This window comes from Camelus dromedarius, chromosome 17 (genome assembly GCF_036321535.1).
Source record: "Camelus dromedarius isolate mCamDro1 chromosome 17, mCamDro1.pat, whole genome shotgun sequence".
In the NCBI taxonomy this organism is placed as follows: domain Eukaryota; kingdom Metazoa; phylum Chordata; class Mammalia; order Artiodactyla; family Camelidae; genus Camelus; species Camelus dromedarius.
Genome location: NC_087452.1, coordinates 37,996,087 through 38,012,246, shown reverse-complemented (window position 1 = coordinate 38,012,246; position 16,160 = coordinate 37,996,087). Strand labels below are relative to the sequence as shown.

General features: G+C 40.3%; 1 protein-coding gene across 2 annotated transcripts in view; it reads left to right on the top strand.

Moving 5' to 3' along the window:
• Positions 1 to 14,447, top strand: part of ABHD5 (abhydrolase domain containing 5, lysophosphatidic acid acyltransferase) — a 32,919-nt gene extending 18,472 nt beyond the window's left edge. For both annotated transcript variants that reach the window (XM_010974734.3, XM_031470110.2), the window contains exons 3-7: positions 2,033 to 2,405; positions 7,317 to 7,471; positions 9,880 to 9,991; positions 12,242 to 12,428; positions 13,017 to 14,447. In XM_010974734.3, coding sequence (XP_010973036.1) covers positions 2,033 to 2,405; positions 7,317 to 7,471; positions 9,880 to 9,991; positions 12,242 to 12,428; positions 13,017 to 13,106 — 917 coding nt within the window. In that variant the 3' untranslated portion in view covers positions 13,107 to 14,447. The remainder of the gene's footprint in view (positions 1 to 2,032; positions 2,406 to 7,316; positions 7,472 to 9,879; positions 9,992 to 12,241; positions 12,429 to 13,016) is intronic.
• The last annotated feature ends 1,713 nt before the right edge of the window (positions 14,448 to 16,160 follow it).

Genomic DNA, 16,160 nt, shown 5'->3' with positions numbered 1-16,160 from the left:
ACCATGTTAAAAGTTAAAACTGAATAATTTTAAATGTTAATTTATTGATTTATTTTAAAACTATAGTAATAAACCCATTACAGGTTAAAATAAATAACATGTTTTCTAAAAATAACTTCTTTTCCTAAACAGAAATCTAGTGAGAAGAGTAACCTTGTTTACAAGTTTACAAATCTCTTTAATGTCTGGCTTCACATAAGGCAGCTGGACTCTCATATCTGTATCTGCAGTCAGACTGTTGCTAATCACTTATCTTGTGATCTCTGGAAAACTCCACTGTATAACCATCAGAGAATGAGAGTGAAGAGGCAAATAAGTCTTAGATTGTTATGAAAATAGTTTTGATCTTGGAAGACCTCCTGAAAGGGTCTCAGGGGCTCACCAGCGGACCCCAGACTGTGCTTTGAAAACGGGCTCTGGGTGTTCCAGAGCCAGCAGCCTTGGTATAGTGGAACACTTAGTGAGCTATAACCAAGTAACCTGGTCTCGGCACTGGGTTACAGGATCTTGGGCAAGTCGCCTTTCTCAGCTTCCTGGTTTCTGCCTGTAAAATGAGTGGGTGGGATGATCCTTAGAATTTCTTCTGGTTCTAATATTCTAAGATTCTTTAAGTCTACATCTATAGTAGTGTGGAAACCTTTTTTTTCGTTCACTGTGAGCACTGTAATTTACCCACCCTTGTGCTGTCAGAGTATTCCCAGGTATCTGTGGGCATATCTTCACAAGCAGTAATGTTTACTGTGCAATTTTGTTTACAGGAAGAGATTAAGTGGTGCAGTTCACATGTGTGATTATTGTGTATATGTGTGCGGATGTTTGTCCACACCTGTTTTTCATCCTCTCAACCACAAATGAATTTTGTTGTTTGAGCATTTGAATGATTCAGGAGTTAAGTGACCAGAACTGTGGACATATCCATAGAAGGGGACAATTAGCCATCATACATAGATTTTTAACATGAAATTGAATTTCTGCTCTGTGTACTTGAGCCATCGTGTTCTCTACAGAACTGGGAAAGTTGTCATTGTGGTTTACTAAATGGAAAAATTCTGTCAGGAGATTTAAAAGGGTGCTAGATGCTCAATTCGTGCCTTTAATAAACATATTGATTTCCTACTGCTAGGTTCTAGGGTAGCAAATAGGAGTGAGAACTGGCCTGCTCCAATATCAGACATGGAAGCAAACAGCTAATACAGTGTGGGGAGCTCTTTAATAGAGGCTACAGATGGCTTTTATGGAAATAGGCAGACATCTGTGTTCAAAATGCAGATGTGGTTTGGCTAATACTGGACCAGCCCCTTTTCTAAACTGGTGGCAGTTCCCCTCACTCCGGTGGCATGGGCTTCGTTAATACCCTGAACAAATGCTGGCTTTCCCCTTCTCACTATATGGGTACAAAACCTGAGATTATTTCTTTTGTTAAAGGGAAGAAACTCCAGATGAATATGCACAAATAATTAAGAAATATATACCTAAAGTATAGCTGTTGATTTGATGATTTAATGTAAATGAATTTCAAATTAGTTTCATCTTTAGTCAGTTTTGGGGGAGATTTAAAGTATTTCATCCTGTAGCATTGAAGGCATATAAGAAGTTTTATCCACAAAATTGTGATTATTTGCTTTTTTTAGAGAGATTGTTGGATTTGAACTCAGACTACCTGGCATCTGATGCTGAGGAGTTCCTGCCATACCCTGCCACCTTTTTCAGTAACTTTATAATGACTTAAGATTTCAGTTAACATATATAATACATATACTGGCAATCCTTCCCTAAATTCATGATGACTTTTTAAGACCTAGGCCACAGGTACTTGAGACTTGTCTAAGATAGATCTTCTCACTAAGATGTAAAATACGGTAATTGAGAATTATGTGCTTCAATCAAATGTCTTTTTTTTTTTCTTAAGGCTCACATAATAAAGGTGAAAACCATGTAAATGGATACTGAATGATTTCTAATTGCTCTTAGAATACTCGCCTTCTCAGAAGTAGTGAAGCTAAGCAGAATTTCACCTTTATGTTTCCATTAGGTGTCCCCTGCACATACAAAAAAGGACCTGTTCGTATATCTAATGGAAATAAAATATGGACACTGAAGCTCTCTCATACTATTTCAAATAAGACTCCACTTGTCCTCCTCCATGGTTTTGGAGGAGGTCTTGGACTCTGGGCACTGAATTTTGGAGATCTTTGCACCAACAGACCTGTCTATGCTTTTGACCTGCTGGGCTTTGGACGCAGTAGTAGACCCAGATTTGACAGTGATGCAGAAGAAGTAGAGAATCAGTTTGTGGAATCCGTTGAAGAGTGGAGATGTGCCCTGGGATTGGAGAAAGTGATCTTGCTTGGACACAACCTGGGTGGGTTCCTGGCTGCTGCTTACTCACTGAAGTACCCATCAAGGTAAGTAGTGGTGACAGAAGAGGCACTCAAGTGCTAGTTTCCAGTTCCTATCTTTGGTGATGGTTGATGTTGAGCTTTATAATACAGACATTCTCTTAAAGGGCCCTGTAGACCAAACAGCCACAACCAATGGCCACTTTAGTGGCAGAAATAATGATGTCAGGTTTTCCTATTATATATGCAACACATAGGCTTGAAAAGACTTTCTATTTGTTAAACGTAGAATGTATGTAATTTAAGCCACAAGTAAAAATTGTTGTGGTATTATTGTTTACTGTTGTTATTATTATCATTAGACTTGTGGATCCAGCAGGCATTTTCTAACCTCTTCCAGGTTTTAGTAAGCTGTAGTAGGAAACCAGAAGTTTAGAAATGAGAAGATGTAGGCACTGGTGCTGTCTTTATGGCTTAGAGCAAATCACTTAATCTCTAAATTTTAGTTTCCTCACCTCTAAACTATAGAAAATACGCCTACATAGGATATCGTATAGGGTTTTCTATTATACTGTGCCTTATTGCCATAGAATTATTTTTAAGAGTCACCGAATTAATGAGTGTTTGCTTCAGAATCTTTGTAGCATCTCCTCCTTTCTTTACCTTATTATCTTATGCTCTTTCTTGTTACTTATGTTGCTAATCTAAGGGGAGGTCATATTTGAGTGCTAAGAAAATAGAAGAAAAGCTTATTTTTGTTGTTTATCTTCTGGAAAGAAATAAAGAGATCAACTTTTTTTTGTTGCCTACGTATTTTTCCATTGGACTAATGGACTAATCCAAAATTGCAACTGACATGGATGTTGAAATCTGTGAATGAAATGATCGTCATTTTTAAAGCTCATATGTGCACCTGTCAGGCTCCTCGTTGCATAACTCCAGGTGTGCTGTTGACCCAGAATTTGAGGTATGGAGCAGCAGCCCTGTGTCCCTGAGGTCATCTTCCTCAGGAACAGCCAGCTGTATCTCTACAGATTCTTCACCTAAACTTCAGCATTTATAGGTGATTCTTTTCTGGAGCATTCACAGTCTTACTGTGCTAGACAATAAAACGGTCTTGTCAACTGGCAGATGTGTGCTTTCAAAAGAAGTCCAAATATTCTTCTTCTTGGGTTTTTGGAATTACTGTCTTTTATTGAGTCCTGCTCTCAGGGATAGACACCTAGCTGTATTTGTGGGGAAAGAATGAGAACATTACTCTTCTGGTTTAACGCAACAGTGCTCTTTGTGGGGGTTGAGCTTCCTCTGTTTCCTATCCGGTGTTTATTATGTCTGTCTTGTGGTAGTTAGTCCCTGGAGAAGTGACATGGGACTCTGTAGGCTAGACTCTGGTCACGAAACCCTGTCTTAGAATCCTGACCCTTCATGACTGTCTACTTACTGCTTAGGTCAGTTGGTGAGATTTTTATTTACAGTTAGGAAATGTTCCAAAGAAATAGGGGCTTCAGTGATTCAGAAGGGAATGACCATTTAAAACCTATAAAAGAGAATAGCAACATATTTTGAATGACATGGGGGCTGTGTGACTGGTGGGCAGAGAAGTTAATGAATTGAGGGGTTGATGACTCCAAATGGAGGCACAGACCCCACATTCTTTGCCCCAAAATGATCTTATTTCATTTCAGTTCTCTTACCTTGATGTGTCATAATTAGAGATGTCAACTGTAATTTTACTTGTAGATTAACGTGCTGCATCACAAACAGGACCACTGTGGGAGGTATCTTGGGCTTCCATTCTGTAAAATCTTCATCGAGCAGTGTCTGGTCACCTAAGGTGGGAGCAGAGGCAGAGGAGGGTAAGCCGGCATTAACAGCCAAGATGCCATCTCCTTTCTTTCATCCATTTGCTCAGTTTTTCTTTTAATTTTCCTTTCCTGTTGGCCTCTGATGCTCAGGGCCCGATATAGAGACTCTCTGTGTTTTATAGGTATTTGTTATGGACTAAGGGAAAGGACACTATGAAAACTTGTATTAACTTAGAAAGTGTTAGGAAAGAGATCTGTTCCAGGTTACAAAAGAATAGGTTACAGCTGGTCTTTACTTCTCCACTAAAAGGTTCTCAGAGCATCTCACTTTTGACCATGCCTGACTCTATCTCCTTACTATGCAGAGCTGGGCTGAGCATTTTTTATGAGCCCTTCTTGAAAAGGAAGGCTTGAAGTTGGAGGTATTTATTGCTCTGTGCCCCATTCTCCCTGCAGTGGCTTGGAGCCAATGGGAAATACCTGGGACTAACTTCATCTTGAGAATGCCTCATTTGTGCACTGACTTGAGTTCTCTCTGGTCCTTTTCCTTCTCCTTTCTGTGTTCCATAGGAGGTTCTGTAGGCTTCTTTGTGCGTTTTAGTTCTGAATCTGGTTGTTCTTGTTGTATTATTTCTGACTGGTGGCTAACTTTTAATCTTGTGAAAGTCAGGTTTATATACCCTTGTTAGCATTTAGACTCAGCTCTCCCAGCATTGTTGGAGCAGGTGTTATCTACATCTTTGTCCCTGTAGGCTGTAATCTGCACACCATCATCACACTCACAACCTACTCTAATGGCTCACCTGGAGAAGAATGTTTCTTTATGTTTCAAAACTGATGGACTGTTTTCTTGTTCCTGTTTTGCTGATTCTTTGTTTTTCCTGTAGTTTGCATCAGCCTCAGATTCTTGATAAAGATATCTGATAGGATGACTCATGTACACTATCTGGCTAGTCCCATACCTTAAGCCTAGATGTGAACTAACAATCCCAGTAGGCTTCCCTCTATGGAATGTTAGAGGGTGTGGTCTGGGTCACCGTAAGAGTTTAGCTAGACCTTAATGTCCTTATAGACAAGGACCAAAAGGAAGCTGGAAAAGTACAACACTCCAGATGTTTGCTGAGCATCTGTCTACCATGTGCCAGGCTGAGGACATAGAATTGAACAAATGTTGAGGCAGTTTACTCCCTTTCAAAAAAAAATTATCTGCTCTAGTCCATATACTTTGCATAACCTGTTAAAATTTCGAAGATCCGTAGTAAACAAGGCAAGCCAAAACTAAGGCAAAAACAATACAGCAACTTAACTAGAGACAGATGAGACTTTCCTGCCCCTAGAGCAGACTGGGTGATATCCCTTAACACATTTGTAACAAAATTTAATCATCTTTTCAGGTAGAGTATGTTTTAATAAAGAGCTTATTTTTCTCTTTAGGTAAGTCAATAGTAAATAATACTGGCTGTTTTCCCAAACCAATCAATCTTTGCTGCTTTCATTAATTCCACTCATGCCTCTGGTGTGTGCATCCCTCTCGCCCCCAGTTCTCACTGTAGGTTGTCATAGGAGGAATTAGGAGGTAGTCAGAATGTCAGGGATAACTATCTCTGCCATTAAAAATACAACAAAAAAAATTCATTTTCATCCCCCTTTCTGTGCACTGCTAGAAAGTAGTCTTATAAAACTATTAAGCAGTGAAGGTGCTCCAGGTATATGGATCTCACATATGACATATCTCTACATAGATTTGTAGTTACATCCTACAAATCTTCTTGATGCTGTGAAATTTAGAGTGTAGTGTTAGGACTGGTCTAGAGTTGGTAAGAGTTAAGCTTTACCTTTACTTATGCTTTATGTCGCTTGGCCTGTATTCTGCCGATGGCTTGTTGGCATCTGTTAGTATACTGGAGGTGGGAAAGAAGGGTTTTAGCCCTAGTTCTGTATTATCTAGCTTTAGGTCCTGGAGCGAGTCACATAGAGCAGCTCAGCTTTCTTCTCATCTGTGAGGTGAAAGATTGGGCTGGGTATTCTCCAAGGGTCTGTGGAGCTCTGTGCTCTGAAGCTGTTTGAGAAAATGCAATCAAAGCAAAGGCCTCATTACTAACTCATCTTATCTGTGCTGATAAAAATAATAAAACATTTTATATCGAGGATAATAGCTATCTAATCCCATGTTCTGATTTCTTTACCTTTCTATTTTGGTTATAACTTAGGAAAGGGACTTTAGAATCAGTGTCAGTTCATCCTTGGGAGATTTTTACTGGCATTGGTTGGCTATTTCAGCTACCATTGAATATCATCTTGTGTCAGGAGATTCATGTTTTGTTTAAGATCTCTGTGATGTGTGGTAGCGTGAGGCAACCACAAGGAGGTGGTTCTGGATTTCCCTCATCAGAAAGCTGTTTTGTAAGATGAAAAAATTAAAATTATTAATGGTAAGGAACAATTTTATATGAGTTTGGACCGAAGGTTTTCTATCTCTTTGATCAGTAAGGAAGAAAATTAGGAAAGGATTCAGAACAGAATCTAATGCCAGTATATCATGGTGTTATGGATAGGGCGAATGTGTTCCCATTCACCAAACTGGAATCCCAAACTAGGGGGTATATTTTCAGCCCATATTGTTACATTATCTTCATGTTTGTGAAGAGTTCATTCAAAGTCTTTTCAAATCCATCTAAAGCCCTAATACCTCTTAAATTTTTAGAATGATTTGGTTCATAAGCATCTATTGTTGGTGTCTGAATCTATTTTATGAGTGTAATATTAATCTCCAGTCATTTCTGCAGGTTCAGTCTTGAGATACATGGAACCGTTGGATTTTTCTGAGTGGTCAGTGGTCTGTATCATCTGCCAGAGTGTAACTTAAACAACAACACACACTGTCTTTTCTTGTTTCTCAAGAATAACTGCAATTAGCATATACCCTTTCACACATCCGTTATTATCCACCTTTAGGTAGAGTAAAAGTGAAGCCCAGTTTCTACCACACACCTCAAATCCCACCAAATCTCATCATTTTACGAATAACAAGAGCATGATGTAACGTTTTTTCTCTTTAATGTAAGGTTTTTAAAGGTGGTTCATTCTACCTTGACTTTATAAATCATGTACAAGTTCTCTATAGTCCTGGGGTGAATTTGCCAAATGAACTGTTCTGTTCTTTCCTCAACAGGGTTAGTCATCTTATCTTAGTGGAGCCTTGGGGTTTTCCTGAGCGACCAGACCTTGCTGATCAAGAGAGACCAGTTCCAGTTTGGATCAGAGCCTTGGGAGCAGCACTGACTCCCTTTAACCCTTTAGCTGGCCTCAGGATTGCAGGACCCTTTGGTGAGTGCTTGTATCCATATCCTAGGAAAGCAAACCATTTATAGATAGTAGTAGAGGAGTATTTGCTGATCACCTCTGTTAGTTCAAATCTTAAAAACAAACAAAAAAATCCGGAACCTTACTTTTTTTCCTCCTCCTCCTCTAAAAAGTACCAGTCCATGCAGAAAGATGAATGAAACTAGACTCCAAGAGGAGTCTGTGTCTTATAAACATTACGGACAATTAGCAAGCAGAGAAGGTGGGAAATGCTAAGGATTAGGGTAGGCAACCTTAAACATTGTGAAAAAAAGCCAAGCAAGCAGAGTATCTTGAGGAAGTTTATCCTCTAGCCCAGGGCGTGGGAGGAAGTGACCTGCTGGGGCGCCTTTGGCCAGTGATGATACCTACCCGGCTGGCAAATCATAAAGCCTGACCTGATCGACAGCCAGAGGATAACAGTTACCATCACCCTTTCTTGCCTTATAATGTCAGAGTGCGCAGAAGATAAAGTCATCCTTTTCCACAGAGATTTGGAGACTCCTGATTTCTGTTTCCGGTCATATTTTGAGTTTAGTCTCTGATTTAAGTTCATTTGACTCTCAGCTCCTCTGTCAGCCCCATAGCCCAGGGGATTTCCTTCCCTTGTTGATGGTGATGGTCTGGACCTCTGCCTTTCCCTCTTACAGCTTGTCAGTTAGGAGTGCTTTTAGCCGAAAGTAACTGAAGATCTAAGCAGTTTAAACCATAAGGCCTTTTATTATTTCCTCAACAAGCAATCTGGAGGCAGGCGATTTCAGCATTGTTTTAGAAGCTGGCTCCTTGATGCTGGGGTTTGAGTCTGTGTCTGTGATTCCCTTGACCTTTTATGTCACAGTTGTTCAGTGGTTGCTATGGCAGGAAGCATCATCTCACAAAGCAGCACTCTGAGCAAGAAGAAAGGAAAGCACAGAAAATGGTCCTTCTCTCCATGATGCTTTGTCAGGGAAGTAAGTCTTCCTTGGAAGCCTCCACAGATTTCCCCCCTGTGTCTCTGTCCACCCCTAGTTCTTCTACCAGCAGAGAAGAAGAAATTGCTGTGACTGATCAGTCATCGTTTGTTCCCAGGGGCTAGAGTGAGAGGCCTGCTTTCCTGGGCATGTTGCTGCCTCCTTGATACACAGAAGTCAGGTTTTGTTAGCAGGAAAAGGAAAGAAGCATGGTGGGAGGGTGAGGGAGTGGAAATAACTGCTGCGTAGATGACTAGATTCTGCGGCCGTCTGCCTGGCCTGGCCCTTCCTTGCTATCCCTTTGGGGTGTGGAGAGCAGTGGCACTGCAGGAGTGGGAAGACGGCACAGGGACCAACTTGGTGACCACACTACACTCACTCAGTGCACGAAGAGATTACCTCTTTTCACCCCCTAGTAGAGCCACTCCTTAGGTCCCTGGCCTTATTTGATGAACTGCTTAGGAGCTTTATAGCCCTGAAATATAAGTGTATTTTGCTTGGTCACAGTTACACAGGTAGCAATTATGGGAAAAGTAAAGTATGAAAGGAAATCAGGAGGTAATGGTGGGAGAGGGAGGATGCCTAGGAGGGATCTTTAAAGCCACGTCGCCATCTCCCATCACTGCCTGCTCATGGTGGTGAGGGTGATGTAGGGTTGCTGCTGTGGCCTGTGAAGTCTTGACGGGGCTGGATAACTCCTTCAGGGATGGAAAGCTGGGCCTGTAGAGAAAAAGCCCTTGCTAGAGTAATGGGCAGTAATTGACCAGTCCTTGGGCCCCAGGAGGGAAAACAGTGACCAGACAAAGGTTCCTGCTCTTCATCCTCTTTCCTCTGGGGGCCTTGGCCCTCCCTCTCACCTCAGGGGTGGGACCGTGGAAACCACTGTGGATGGCCTTCTTTCACAGGGAGTGTAGCTGATGTCCCAAGCAGAAACTCTGAATTCATTTCCCACAGAAAGATTATTGATACTCCAGTTCACTTCGTTTGGATACTCATGTTGTAATGGTGCAAGAATGCAGTAAGTTAATTCTATGTATGAGCTACTCTGTTCATCTGTCATCTTTGATGGAATTTATTTTCCTGCAAAAACAAGGCTCAGGTAACTGTTTTTGAGCTCCTAAAGCACGCTTGTACATCACCATGTGACAGCCTTTCATTGTTATTTTGATCTTTCCTTAGGGAACTTGAGAGCAGCTTCTAGGATATGTGCTTTTTTCCACCTAAAATACATATTTGAATACATGTATAGGGAGGGTACAACTCAGTGGTAGAGTACGTACTTAGTATGCACGAGGTCCTGGGTTCAATCTCCAAAATATATGTATAATATGGCATATAATACTCATTGTACCAGCAAACACTAAAGCCTTCTATAATGTTCTATAAATTAATTATAACTTAAAACATATATAAAATTTAAAACATTCATTTCCTATTAAATAGGTTTAAGTCTAGTACAACGTTTAAGGCCTGATTTCAAACGGAAGTATTCTTCAATGTTTGAAGATGATACTGTGACAGAATACATTTACCACTGTAATGTCCAGACTCCGAGGTAAGAGTTATGATTCTAAATTTACTGTGTTTGTGTTTTAGATTTTTCTCTTTTGAGAATATGTGAATCGTCCAGGAGACTGTTACCAGTGTGTAAATGACTAAATTTAAAAGGACTGGTTAAATTACTAATACTTTTTAATTTACTTGTCTATTCATGGAGTACCTACTGTGTAAACCATCATACTGGATTCTGATGGGAGATTAAAAAGTGAAATGTACTTTCCTTCCCTGAAGTGCCTGTGGATAAGTTGAGGGAAGTCTCAGTCTTGGGCATCTCATGGAGGTGGTCGGAGTTGAGAGAGAAAAAAATTTCAAATTAAACAGTATTCCCAAACTGAGTATAAATGTTCTACAAAAAAAGAGTTCTGGATGAAACAAAAGTAAATGGTTTTGTGTACCATGGATCTTCTTAGAGTCTGTTACTATGCCAAAGGGTTTTAATCTCCCAAGTGCATGGGAGATACTGGGCAGCATTTTTTAAGTTCATTTGATGATCTCACCTGCCTTTTACTCAGCAACTGTTAAAAAAAAGTCTGTGCGTCAGCATGAGAAACACTGCTGCGGTGGTGAGGAGTACATGAGGGGAGGGGGTTCGGCGTGAATTTTGACAGTAATTAGAGAGCATAGTGAGGGAGCAAGAGGGCCAAACAAAGGTATTTCTTACTTTAAAAAAAAAAATGAGTTATGGATGTTGGGTACAAGGCACTAGTGGAGAAAACAGCCTGGAAGTGGTGAGGAGCTCGGAGGAGCCAGAAAGACAAGCCCCTCAAGCTGGTAGGGAGAGGATCGGGAATGGAGCATGAAGATGGGGGCGCCAGGTCTCGTGTTGTGACTATACTGGAATTGCTGGAGGAGCCTGTCCGCACTGTGACGCCTGAACCCTGTCTCAATGACTCTGATTCAGCATTCTGGGCTGCATCTTTAACAAATGCTTCAGGTGATTTTGGTGTAGGTGGGCCGTAGGCACACTTTAAAACCTAGGAGTGGTACTGCATCCTTTCTAAAACTGAGACTTGAGTGAAGGCTGAGAGGTGAGATGCAGAGACAGCCTCCTTCACTTTTCCTTTTTTTTTTTTTTTTTTTTTTGACCTCTCTCACCTCTGGCAGAGAATATGTACATCTACGTTATTAAAAAGATTGAGGCCTTGGAAGCAAATGTGGTATAGCTGTAGCCTCAGTCTTTTTAATAAAGCAGGTTAGAGGTTCTCTGCCAAAGGTGGCGGAGGCTACAGAGGTTTGGGGTCCCCAAAGGGTTGAGTTTTATGACTCACCAGGCAGTCGGGTCTGGTGGGTTAGGTCTGCGCACTTTATTGACTTGTTCAACAGTTCTTAGTTGTCTGTCCCAGGTACCTCATCTGTTTTCTGGCATGGTCAGAGTGTTTTGTTCTTCACCTTCTCACATTTCATGACTACATGTTCCTGTGTGGTCCTAGTCTGTTGCCTTTCTTGTGGTAGAACTTGAATTCATAAAAGGCAATTCAGAATTATGCCTAAGACCGCAAGGAGAGCAGAAATGACAGCAAAATGGATCTGTCCTAGATTCTGTACTCTCTCATATAATGGTCAGTCAGATGTAGCCACAAGAGAAGACACGGGAGAGGCTCAAGAAAACAAAGTGTAGTATACTCACAGGTCCTAGAGAAGGGTCACCGAATGCCATGAAGGGTCACAGTGGACACACCAGATTTGTCTCAGGTAGCAGAAGACAGGAGCGAAGGTGAAGTCCAGGCCAGAGCCTGTATTGGGTTCTGCAGGAAAGGCGAGGCAGCGCAGGGTGCACAGCGTAGGACTGGCCCGTTGAATCATTTCTGTAGGCTTTAAGATACGGGGGTGGTTTCCGGGTGCCTGCACCTGGCCCAGGGATGATTAAGGCTGAGGAATACTGCCTCCTGGGCTGTGCAGGCGGCAGAAGAGGTGTGGCTCTGGATGGGTATCCAGACACTAGCCCCACAGGAAATGTAATAATTTAAGGATAGGGACTTAGGGTTGCATGTTTTGACTTGGGAGACAGTAACTTTTTTTTTAAGAGTTTTTTAGAGTTTAACGCTGCCTTTATCAAACAAAAGCATGTGTATTCCGTGGGCTTTGTTCCTTGCATTTCTTAGAAGTCATTCTCTATTTAAGCTGCAGTTTTCCTTACACAGGGGAGAAGCTAAGTATGAGTGTGCTTTGATGGAGGTGGGAGTGTGATGCATACTCCTCCTCAGAAGCCAAATGTGTGATTTTTTTTTTCCCCTTCTCCTTTAAGTGGTGAGACCGCATTCAAAAATATGACCATCCCTTACGGATGGGCAAAAAGGCCGATGCTCCAGCGGATTGGTAAGATGCATCCTGACATTCCAGTTTCAGTGATCTATGGCGCCCGGTCCTGCATAGACGGCAACTCTGGCACCAGCATCCAGTCATTACGACCACAGTCATATGTAAAGACCATAGTAAGTGTGTGGCCCGTTTTTGGTTTTCAGTTGTAGTAGCTGAAGTCTGCTCTTTGCTTTTAGTGAGATTTCAGGTCATCCCTGTGCTCTCACATCTGAGCTCTACCTGCAACCTCGATCTGCTATCACTTGGGATGGGGGCAGGGTTTGACCCACAGAAGTCTTCATGTGCAGACAGTAAATCGTGGTTCTTAGGGGCCTTGTCTGACTGTAGAGCCACAGCACCCCTGAGGTGGGAGAGACTGAAAGAAGGACAGATGCAGTAGCACCTCAGCCAGCTCTCCCACCCGGGGCAGTACCGTCTCATTCTGTGCAGTGTGTCTGTTGGCCCTGTCATTAGTGGTCAGTTTAGAATGGTATTTTTGCATATTAAAATTTTACTAGGGTTGACTAGATTTTCTCTTTATTCTCAGATTCTTTATTTGCTGGAAATACATAATAGTTACTACAGATCAGTGTCACTTATTCTTTGATGTTTTATTAATACATAGCTGTTCTCACTTTCATTGCTAAGTGTCTTTACGTATATCATTGTGTTCTATCAAATGCTTTGACTCACTGACCCTCTGACCGCTTTTCCTCTCCTAGGCCATTCTTGGGGCGGGGCATTATGTGTATGCAGATCAACCAGAAGACTTCAACCAGAAAGTGAAGGAGATCTGTGACACTGTGGACTAAGCACACAGAAGGTGACGTGGGAACCCCCATGGCTGACACAGCTCCTCAGCAGTGATTCGTGGTCAGCGGGGAAGAGTAAGGAACACAAGAACCAGGCAGTCTTCTTGACTGTACTTTGCACGTTTTCTTTATGAAGTTGCTCGCACCTTTACACCAGTTAGTGCCTTCTAGAAGGATGACTTTCCTTTCTCCTACACAAAATCAAAATATACAGGAGTCTCCAAATCTACTAGCTTTAATAAAAGGTTATTTGTCCCTCTGCTATACTGAAAAATTTTAGTTTTTCAACTGAAATTTTTTTATTCCTATCTAACTTTGCTATGTCAGGTACTTTTTATATTGTAGTCTATATTGCCAATTCTAAGAAGTAATTTCTGGGTTTATTATTTTATATACTTTTAAAGGTGCACTTTATTTTCTTTGCTTATATTTACCATGTCTGATAACTGATGCAGTTATTCAAAAGTCAATGTGTTTTCATGTAAAAATTTGTCACTTTCTTAGAACCCTTCGCTTCATTTTTGATTATGGAGTGACGAGACAGGGTTTTGGTTAAAAAGCTGGGAGCTGATCACTAGCATTGATTTTGCTGATTTTCCTCTGTTCTCTATTTAAGCCTTAAAGCCCCATTCAGCATTTTAAATATGATCCATCCTGACATAACTGCAGCAGCCTAAGTCCTTGGAATCTTCTGTGTGTGGCACATTCTACACTTTCAGGGGAACAGAACATTCATACTTAAGTGATTCGAGTACTGAAAAGCCTTAACTGAAAGTCTGTTCTCTCCCCACCCTCCGCATTAATACTGTTTTTCTTTTCTATGAGCCAGGATGCAGCAGAAGGAACAGATTTCCTCACCGAGGGGATATTAAGACTGTTACTTTCCAGTAAGCTAAGTCATGTATTTCCATCTAACTCTGATACATGGGTGCTAAAACTGGATTACATTTTTACCACTAAAATATAATCATCATTGGTGCTGTTATTATGTCTCATGGCACCAGAAATCAGCTAGCACTTTTTTTTTTAAGAGTTTTGCATTGATTAAATAACTTACATACTTGAAGTTATAGTGTAAAATTTCTATAAGGTTGATTGAACTGTGTGACAAGAACTACCATCAAGTGTAGTACTTCCTTGCTGTTTTAATACAAGGAGGACTTCTTTGAAACTGTGAAAAAGCTCTGTCTGGTAACTGGCTGCTGAGAAGACCCTCTGCACAAAAAAATTGAATGAGATGGTCACCATCAAGGCACCTGGGCCTTATATTTTGCTAATGTTGCTCATCTAGCAGAAAGGTGGTTATGTAAATAAAAAACAGTGAACTAGAGCAAATAATGACTTAATGGTTTTGATTGTTGGCATTTTTTAAATGATTAGTTAGGAAATTTTTAGCTGTTAGGAAATGTAAGGTTGTATCACTGTTGATTAACTGTGGGAAAGGCTGAATGTTCTGTTTTCAACATTATCTCCCCTACAGAAGAATAGGCAAATTATACTGAAGCAAGACAGATAGCTTCCTTCTGAGCAATTTGTCTCACTTGTTGGAGGAACTAGGTATCTCTACCTTGAGAACAAAAGTAGCCTTTACTTTTTAGTGTCTTAGTTGGCCAGAGTCAAACCTATACGTGCTGCAAATAGTTTGAGTAATATTTTAGTATTTTTATTTGATACAATGTCCAGTCTCTTAATTCTCCTTTGCTGGGTGAATGACAATTTTCAATTGTGCAGGAGAGTTTCTGTGCAGGAAACTTGGTCCTGACCCTTGGAGGGAAGTTACTGGCTTCCCTTAGTCAATGCCGAGTGATTCAGTGAAAAGATGGACCCAGATGTCAACTGGAACTTACTTTCCTATCGACTGATTTTGCTTTATTTGAAAAGCATTGTTATAATTCTCTTTAAAAGTCAAATTTTACCTTGAGCTATTATATATGTAATTTTGTGAAGATGGAGTTAGCACAGAAGGTCATAATCCTTGAACTCCTAAAAATACAATGAGTCTTAATATTGTCTTTTTTTAAAAAAATCTATTATGGTATTTGATCTTTGCTAAATTATGCATGGTGTATTTTATTTTACATAGTAGATTTACTGTGATAGTCACAATTAGAAGGAATATATTTTCTTGAGCCATTAGTATGGCCCTGTCTGTTTACACTAGTTATTATATAGGACCACAGACCCAGTGAGTGGGCATTCTAAGAGAAGGCTGCTCTGCAGTGTTATGACCTCCATCTGTGGCTTTACCTGTATCCATCCACCCCCTAGTATGATTTCTGTTTTCTTCTAAAACTAATTTTTAAAATAACAGCAACAAAAACACAAACTCTAGTTTGCCTAGAATTTGTTTCAGAATATTATTTAGAAACACTTTTGAAATGTCTTCATTCATATACATATATATTTATATTTAAAGGACATGCTAGATTCCAATAAAACAAGGTTTTTTCCTGCATACAGGTATTGTGAAGAGTAAACAATAATAGCCAGAGATCCCTAGTAAAGAACCATGGGAAGGAGGGGTAACCCTACTAGATATTATAACATACTATATACAATTTAAAGAAAGTCCAGGAATTTAGTATATGATAAAGGGAGCATCTTTATTTATGGAAGAAAAGACTTTAAAAAGGGTGTTGAAACAAGTGTTGTTAACCATATGGAAAATAATAACATTGAATCCATTTCTCACACTATGCACAAGGATAAAATCTGAATGGATTAGAGACCCAGTTGAAAAAATGAAACCTTCATAGGTGAATTCCTTTATAATCTGAGAGTGGGGAAAACTTTCCTGTGCCTGAAAATCCAGAAGCAATAGGAGTTTATATCTTTAACTGAAAGTAAGAGTTTTGGATGGCCAAAAAAAGCGAAGTTAAAGAATAAATGATAAACTGGCAAAAATATTTGCAACATTTGTCACAAAGGGCTAATATATTGAAGAATTTCTAAACTTTGAGAAGAACCAGAAAGAGTGGGCAAAAAGCTATGAACAGTTCACAGAAAATAAAATGCAAATGGCCCTTAAACATAAGAATATGCATAATAAAAGAA